The sequence below is a fragment of the Aplysia californica genome, unplaced genomic scaffold (genome assembly GCF_000002075.1).
Source record: "Aplysia californica isolate F4 #8 unplaced genomic scaffold, AplCal3.0 scaffold00002, whole genome shotgun sequence".
Classification (NCBI taxonomy): domain Eukaryota; kingdom Metazoa; phylum Mollusca; class Gastropoda; order Aplysiida; family Aplysiidae; genus Aplysia; species Aplysia californica.
In genome coordinates, this window is record NW_004797272.1 from 4,610,096 (window position 1) to 4,619,394 (window position 9,299).

A 9,299-nucleotide genomic window follows, 5' to 3' on the forward strand; every position below is an offset into this window, starting at 1 on the left:
CAGAGAGAGAGAGAGAGAGAGAGAGAGAGAGAGAGAGAGAGAGAGAGAGAGAGAGAGAGAGATGTATCCTGTCTTGCTCTTTTCAACTTTTAGTATATTAATTTCGCAGAATATTAGTACATATGATCGATGCCACGGGCTGCAATAAAAGTATTCAAAATTTAGTATACATCTGAATAGATAGTCGACATTATATTTTTCACATAATAATGATGCAATTCCCCTGTAGGTGGAGTGACCTGAACACAAGATCGTTTGTGTTATCCGATTATAATGAACCATGAAACCTTTGATGTTATAGATGAACGCGGTCAAAATAATCTTAACCGGGATCTGGAGGTGTCATCTGTTGCTCAGAGGTTGCCTTGAAATAACCAGCCACTACTTTGTTCACTAGCTGCCGTATTACTCTCGGCCACATGTCCATGCCTCAGTGCAGTCAATCCACATTGTTCCTTGTCCACCCTTATTGTTCGTTGTCCAGCCTTAGGCATTCTGCCCCATATTATCTTGGTTTTTAGTATTAGCTTCTAAATGGTCTGGTAGCGTCTTATATGACGAAATATTGCATTTTTCTTTTTTTCCGTTTCGTTTCGTATGGAAAATCTGACACACCTCATTGCTTGTCTTTATTTTGCTTTCCAGCAAATTCTGGCCATTCTGTGGTAGCACCACACATCCGACACAGATGATTTGCTTTATTCTTTCTTTGTCAAATCAAGGTCTCATGGCGCCATATAAGAAACATGAGGCAAATGTCACACTTAACGGCAGATATACTTGCCTGGATGAAAATGTTTTTTAAAAATGCATTGAAGATACCCTTCCTTTTTTCTAGCGCCAGATTTGAAACAGATATCGGTAACCACAGTTCGTCACTCATTTGCAATCTCAAGTGCTCTCTAAAAACCTCTATTATTATCATCAACGCCAAAATGATATAGTCTAGGCCGAGACTTTCAAACACTCAGCGTGCTATTTTGCTTACAGTTAGATGAATTGCTATCATTAGATCGTTCGCACCTGAAGTCGCTTCTTATTTGAAATGAGGCATGGCGCCCGGAAAAGAAAATTAGAAGCACAGGAGTCTTTCAACTTCTCTGCCAGCAGGCTACTTCTTGGTAATTATGGACACACGTGGTGGCGATGCTGGTCATTTCACAAATAGCGGCTCTCTTGTTGTTATTTTCCTCTCCCACTCAACCTCAAGGTTATCGTTCCCGAAATTTGTGAGTTCACTTATTGGAGAGCTTTAAGTCATTCTTCTGCTTCTTGTGACCGTTTTTAGTGACGTAGACTATTTCTGCATCCAAAAATTATTTTACTTACTTTTTACTTTTTCCGGCTTCTGTTACTTTGCGGAATTTGAAATAGGTTCACAACAGATGACTGTAAAGTTAACAGGGAAAAGGCCAGAAAATCATAGCCACTGTACAATGGCATAAAAAGAACGTCGGAAGTCCGTATGTGGTTTATCCGTCTTATCGGACAACTCGTATCATGTTTCCCTACTGCCCGTCAAGGACAGCTACGTTAGAGACCACTCGAAGCCCAGAGATGCCAAGCCCTGAATAGCGCAACGTGAAAATGGGGAACAAAAATCACCCTTACCGATGTCGCTAGACAAGACGCACAATGGTGGTTTACAAATAGGGGTTGGGGTAGGGGAGGTTGGGGGGGGGGGGATCGGGAGGCCCAGTGCTTGTCAAACTTTTTATAGCAGGAGCCTACTTCTGCCACATTTTAGAGGCTAAAATTTTCGTTCCGTCCATAGACATGTATTATTTTCCAAGCTGGGCATTACAAAGTAGACGAGGTATGCGGCTCGGCTCAAAGTGGATCCAGCTTCACCATCTACGGCGGTAGCAGTATATCTTATGGTTAGCGAGGGTGCCTCGCATTTATCGGTTTGGGCAGCACGGTCATCACTTTCATACTATAAATATTGCCTCAACGACAGACGGAGATAGTCTTGGAAATGTACCGAGTGAGAATAGGTTTATTAAGAGAGGGTTTGAAGCTAAACCCAGCCTGCTTCTTAGGACAAAAACAAATTAGCACCCAAATTTCAAAATTCACCTGCCGCATTTATGGCTCTGTTAAGGAGGGAATTCAACAAAGTTCAACGTGTAAAATGCCTTTCCCCAGGGCATAACATTGGGACCCTGACGGGATTCGAACCCACAACTTAACGATTGAGAATTCCAGAGCTTAACCACTAAATCACCAACACACAAAAGCCTACCTGTAAAGTGAAGACTATTTCCCATTTCAACGTTCCGTCAGGGACGAAATTGGTAACATGCCTTTTATTAATTGTTTGCTCCCTACCTGGACTTACATGAAATCAAATCTCTCTTTCTTAGAAAACATTTCATGAGTGTGTCATGCATTATTAAATTATAATTCAACTGTGACTTCCGCCTCTCAAGCATGACCAGCACCTCCATTGCGTATATATCCATATTAGTACCCCGTTCCTGATGACAGAATGTCCTAACTGCAAACTTTCTATGGAAACATTATTCCAGAATGTAGGAATGTAGGTATAGCCTTTCGTGTCTTTTGTTATAGGGGCATATTATGTAATGCAGCAGGACTGTAAAAACAAAATTGAATGCACATATTTAATTGAAGATAGAACACATTTTCTGAACTGGCGGCTAAACACACCTATCTTAAAGACAAAGCTTTTTACCAGAAAAGTAAATGGGTTACTATGTCGCACAAACAATAACACGATAGTTCTCATAAAGAGGTTTTAATGGCTGGTCTAATAAGTAGTCTTGATATACTCCTACGTTTGCTTACTTACCTCCATGATGTCGCAAACTCATCAATGTTTGCTGTGACCACCCCAGACCTTGTTGTACTGATGTCATTTGTGTTGTCTGAGTCATATGTTCCACAAAGGCCTGGGTTAAAGAAGTAATGTTTAAAAAGTCTTAGTCATTTAAGTCACTTGAAGGTTGCATTCATGTAATTCACGTCAGTCAGTCAAAGGTTTGGCTTACTGATGTCTATAAAGCAGGCACATCAATCACTCAAATATAACACGATAATAAATACATTGGTAAAAGAAAAATTTGACCCCTCCTATTTTTAAAATAAGTAAAAAGGTTCTTTCGCACAAGAGATCACTAGACTGCGAACCTTAATGTGGCTCCACTGATAGTGGAGACCCTAGATGTGCTTAGTAGGTCAAAGGATGGGGGGGGGGGGGGGGCGGTCAAGCTTTCTTTTACCATAGGGCTAAAGTAAATTTTGCAGGATATATTATACGTAATTTCTGTGCTGTGTTTTTGTAGCCCCCCCCCCCCCCCCCCTAAAAAGACCCCCAAATCGTTCTGATTTCTTTACGTACACATTTCCCTATTAAAGATACTATTAAGCGGTCTTGCCCCCAAAATGTGAAATGGTGTAGGTTTAACACCAATCTCAGCACTATTAGTTTATTTAAGAGCCAGGACCACCGAGCTGAAGGTCCATCTTGTAAAGGACCCAGCCAAAATAGAAATTCGTGTAAAGTGCCTTTCCCAGGGATACATCATCGGACAGAGTTGAGGCTCGAACCACCGAAACCAGCAATCTCACGATATTACTGGTCCGGTAGCCTATCCGTACTTGCCTGAGGTTGAGTTGAAATCGGCAAGACCCGCATAATACCACACGTTCATCGATCCCTGATAGGTTTCCTCTGCTACGAGACGACCTCCTGTTGGCATTGTGATCTGAAATAGAATAACATCGCCAATTATAGGAATACCCTGCCATTTGGATTACCAAATGCACACGTGGAGAATATCTTGTAACGATAAAGCAACTATTTTATGGGCAAAACTACAAAACAAAACATCTTTTGCTCTTATTTGTTTTACTATCTTTACTGTCGATCTTCAATATACGAGTGTGCGTCAGAAAATAATGGAAGTTGCTATCTAACGACTAAGATATTGACTTCAGCCTTAAAGTAAGACGCCCAAATGAATCTATAACATGTCTGCTTTCAAACCAACCATAGTATTTTCGAGTGAAGTCACTGTTTGAGTATTTTGTGACGTCATGAACAAAGGATAGTTTGCGCTCAGAAGGAAGCACGACGAACATCGTAAAAGAAAATATTTATTTTTACATCTCTATGGGCTGCAAACTTGGCGAATTGCCAAAACTGATTCATGAATAATTGTAGAGTGTTTGTGGAAAATTAGCCTGTTCATATACGGCAGAGTTTTTCGTTGAGAAAGAGAACTTTGCGAAGGAAGAGACACTGGTTTTGATGACCCACATACTGGCCATCCATATTCCTCTTGACTTAACCATCAATAACTTATTTATAGAGGCATCAGCCATCCAAGTCCAGGAGTTGTTTTAGCCTCCCCATATTCCTTTGTGAACGAGAAAACGGCTGATTTATCTACCTTCATATTGTGCAAAATCCCCTATACCTCTTAACAAATAAACCCAACAAAAATAAACAAATATTTAGTGATATGTTGTGACTTTTGTTTGGGTTGGTGCAAAATATTCAAGGAGAGCTCCATAATATGTAAAAAGTGTGTGCCTGTTGGATATCCAATTAACTCACCAATGAGCCTAAAAAGAGAGGGTGGAATGTGTCACAAAAATGCTCAACCTGTTTGAAGCCATATGGCCTGACCGTGGCCTACGTTATTAAAGAACGACTTACAGAATGTTGTCTTGAAAAACACAACGTGAATTCCTTTCTTTTGCTGTCACATCAAAACGGCTGAGTTGCATGTGCATAGAAGAAAAAAAAGGAGACAGGCCTGTCGTTTTGCGTCCAGGCTTTCAAAGCAGAAAGGGTCTTTTTACTGTCTCTTCCTTTACAGCGGTTCTATTGTGGCCAGTATCATGCCACATATTACTGTTATCTTTCATTCTTAAGATGTATAAAAGGTACTGCCCCAACTGACAAATAATGAGCAGAGACCAAAGTGGACTTGTTTTGCACAATGCCCATAAGCTACAATGCAGCTTCCCTTAAAGAAAGGACCACAAATCTGTACATACAAGAGCAAGGGATCCAAATTTGGTCTCTTCGAGACTACAGTCCTGACTTTGCTTTCTGTGACTTCTGGTTATTTCCTATCCTAAAAGAATGCAAGCTTGCTGGACGAAAGTTTGAACGCATTCAATACCTAGCTGTACAATCAGAGGTGCAAAGTATACTGGAAATTGACTACCGTTGTTCCTTCCAGAAGTAGTTGCTAGATCTGAGGAGTCGTCGACTGCTGGTTCTTCAACCTGCGGTGCAACTGATTTTCATGTATGTGACCGTTTTTTCTACTTGGTAGGGCCTCTTGCCTTCTAACAGCCACTTATCTATTTCCAAGGTCCTGTGCATATTTTTATACTGACTAGAGTTTATTCAATTTTGGTAGGAATTGGTTTTGAATTTTGCCCGGATGGCGGCCGAATTCTACTCTTATCGATTTTAGGACGTGTGCAACTTGTACTCGTGACCTCTGAGATTTTTTTGCCTTTATCCGAGAAGGCTAGGCGTTCGAGCTTACCTACCTTAAGATCAGGGGTGTGGCGGGAAGAGAGCAGTACGAAGGTGCCAGGAGTAGCAGTAAAGAGAGTTGGGAGTAAAGGGGAGAGGAGCTTAGTGGAGACCTGGGGTGGGGGGTGGGGAGGGGGAGTGGAGATGAAAGCAAATGACGCAGCATGACCACAGAAAAGGAAATGAAGTGATAGGAGAACATTTTAGAGATGGAAATGTTTAATCGCTGTCAGTTTTCAAATCCGGGAATGAAAGGCGAAAACTGTATCTCTAGACCATGAGAGCTGATAAATCAAACCCAACAAACAGCACAGCCATTCATCAATATTTTGTGTTCTTCTTCACATGAATCTTACTGCTTGTCCCCACATAGTTTTAACCGCCGTGTGGTCATTACTGAGGACTTAATGACTAGTGTCGATAGAAGCACGAATTGGAAGGAAAAAAGCAAATCAGTGGAAGAACAGAACAGAATATGTGCAAGGGATTTTCTACTTGCTCTCTGGAACTTTTGATTTTGCTGGCCCACCACATAGCACCTTTCATAACTCACCTCATACCGCATCCCATCATAGTAGCTTCTTGCATAGAACTTCTCTGCTGGGGTTTTGCCAGTGAACAGTTTGGGAACCATCCTGTCTTCGCCCATACATCTAGTTAGCAAAATGACGTCATCGCCTATTCTTGCAGCCACGCCACACTGACAGCGAGCTCTTTGTGCTCCATTGTTGGCGTTTTCACAATCCTTCCAGAATGTGCGGATCTGTAACATGGGATTGTAAAATAAGTGTGAAATGTTTTGCCTTCATCGACATAAGTATCAAGATCATTTAAGTCATTTAGGAGGCATGATGCTTCGGCATGCATATCGAATCAAACCCGACCATGAGATACTCGAGAAAATAACTTCCACTTCTCTATGTGAGAATGGAACCCAAAGTTTCTGCGTTCGGAAATTGCAGTGAGGTTACTGAACGCACAGTGCTACAAATGTTACAGAGAGAGAGAGAGAGAGAGAGAGAGAGAGAGAGAGAGAGAGAGATAGAGAGAGAGATAGATAGATAGATAGATAGAGAGAGAGAGAGAGAGAGAGAGAGAGAGAGAGAGAGAGAGAGAGAGAGAAAGAGAGAGAGAGAGAGAGAGAATGTTTTACGGAGCGGGTTGTCCCAGCACGTGAGACGTGTATTTACTAATGTCCTGTCTTGTTGTGCGTATGCGAGAGTGCACCTAACCGTTGTAACGTCTACTGCCATTGTTAACGACCAAGACAAATTTCTCCCTTTGAGATAAATAAAGATTGTCACTGTCTTTGTCATTGTCGTTGTCAAATCCTATCTATTACACCTTTTACGCCGAACTTGTACCAGGGCAGAGGCCAAGGCATAGATGTCACTATTATAATAGCTACGAGCAGAAAGAGGAGTATTTTAAGAAAAATATTTTTTCTCTTTATTCTCGTTTTGCGAACACAAGTTAAAAACCTCGTACCTCAAAAGGCAATGTCGTGTGTTGGTACAGCACAAATTCACCTTGCACATAGTTTTCGTATCGCCTGGAAAAGAAAAAAATATCCCATGTTACATGGCTCCAAAATAGGACAGATATTAGTTAATAGATCTTTTAAGACGTCACAAAGAGTAAGGGAAAACGCGTACAACACTAATTACATACATAAATCACCTATGAAGAAAACACGGTTAATAGGCCAATTGTTAGAAGTTTAGTGGGGTTTTTTCATTTTATAAACGAGAAAAAGGGAGGACGGGGGAGGGGGTGAATGCATAGAGGGATGCAGGAGGGAAGTGCTAAATGAGTACTCATCCATAGTTCTGATAGTATGAAAAAGCCCTTTTCTACTTTCAACAAAGGGATGCACTTTTGGGATAAACCATCACAATAATAATATCATCTTCTTTCCTTTCGGAAACAAAAAAGAAAAACATGATTGCACGCGCGCTGTGTGTTTATGTGTGTGAGCGTTTGTGTATATGTGAATGTGTGTATGTGAGAGTGATTATGTATGTACGAGTGATTCTGTGTGCTCGTGTGTGTGTCTGTGTTTGTGTGTGTGTGTGTGTGTGTGTGTGTGTGTGTGTGTGTGTGTGTGTGTGTGTGTGTGTGTGTGTGTGTTTGTGCGTGTGTCTTTCTCTGTGTGTACTATATTTCTTGGGGGGAGGGGGGCTTTGGGGAATTTAATCTTTCAGAAATGAAGGAACAAGAGAATAGTATAATTTTAGCACGTATGAAGATTCCCTATTCTGTGACATTGAAAAAAAGCAGAACCTTTTCGTACAAGTCTTATCCAATAGAAAATCATAGTCATCACTATACCCCCCTCTCCCGATCAATATCATCACCAAAAACAACAACAACAACAACAACAACAACAACAACAATAATAATACTACTAATAATAATAGTAATAATAATAATAATAGCAATAAAAACAACAACAACAACAACAATAACAACAACAGAAACAAGAATTTACTTCAACGATGAGACAGAAAAAAGCATATCAACAAACATATCGGCAATCAAAATGGATATGAAGAGCGCTTTTCTTTCTAATGCACTGCATACGAAGAGTCAAGCCGAAAACCTTACTTGTCATCGAACGTCTTGACGTGGGTGATGCTGAGAGACTCACACACAGCTTGGCGACCAGTGAAAGTAGAGTTCAACTGCAAAACAATAATGTTAGTTTCTAAAATACGAGCGCAAATGAGGAAGCCGAACATTTCACGATACTACTATTCAACTTAGCATATTTGTTTGGTTCCAGAGTAGGTCTTAAAATTTTGATTTTTGGCTAATCTACCATGAGGTTAATTTTTTTTGTCTTAAATGGAACTGGGGTTCGTCTAAAAGTTAAGAGGGTCTTAAACACTTCTTTCTGGTTTCTAATTTTTGTTTCCAGTTGCGGACTACATTTTTAAAGACAAAAATCACGTTCGCTATTTGTACGACTATACGTCTGCAAAACATAAAACCACATGGGTGTTAAACATTTTCAATTTTTTTATGAGCAGCCTTTCTAATTTGACATGTTACGAGTTACTAAAAAAACAGAAGCTATATTATTCAATTGCAATTCTTTTGTACTGTAAGGGGTGCTACATCCTGACCAAGCCATCTTTAAGTGCCATGTTTGAAACAGACATCGGCGCTCTTTGTTCGCCACTCATTCCTCCTCTTGGGAGCTCTCAAACCCGTCCCCACTCCTTGGTATTGTCTTGGTCTTTTCCAGACAACCATCTGATCACGTCCTCTAAGCAATGCATTCTTGGTCTACCTTTACCCCTTTAGCTCTCCATTTTTTTCCAGTGAGAATGTAAAAAAGCACACATTATGCCTTAACAAGACAAAATGCATGCAGACGTTTATACGATATTGATTATCATTTCCCGAATTGACGCATCAGTCAAGAAGAAAGCCGAGTGTCAAAAAGTCATACCTGCAATGACTGAGCATTGTTTGTATTAAAGTTTCCGTCGAGGCTGTAAGCAAGGGTGATTGTGCTCCGGTATACGCCGTCAAGTCCAGCTCCGGAGTTTGGAGTCACAGGAATACTGCGCTCGATCTCCCAGTCGCCGGTGCCAATGGGGAGTGAGCACTGACTAGCACTGTACCGGGCGTTCGAACCTTCCACGTGAGGGAACAGCAGCTGGGGAAGCACGCGCTGGTTGCCGGAGCATCTGTGAAACGGAGAGAAATGCAAGTCATCATCATCATCATCATCATCATCATCATCATCATCATCATCATCATCATC

The 9,299-nt window shown here is 41.0% G+C and overlaps 1 protein-coding gene across 1 annotated transcript in view; it reads right to left on the reverse strand.

The window, feature by feature from the left end:
- LOC101855535 overlaps positions 1–9,299 on the reverse strand; it is a gene marked incomplete in the record, with an annotated part of 64,070 nt that overhangs the window by 18,107 nt on the left and 36,664 nt on the right. Inside the window, 6 exon segments of the mRNA XM_013091373.2 lie at positions 2,816–2,915; positions 3,629–3,731; positions 6,078–6,287; positions 7,013–7,076; positions 8,132–8,208; positions 8,982–9,222. Coding sequence (XP_012946827.1) covers positions 2,816–2,915; positions 3,629–3,731; positions 6,078–6,287; positions 7,013–7,076; positions 8,132–8,208; positions 8,982–9,222 — 795 coding nt within the window.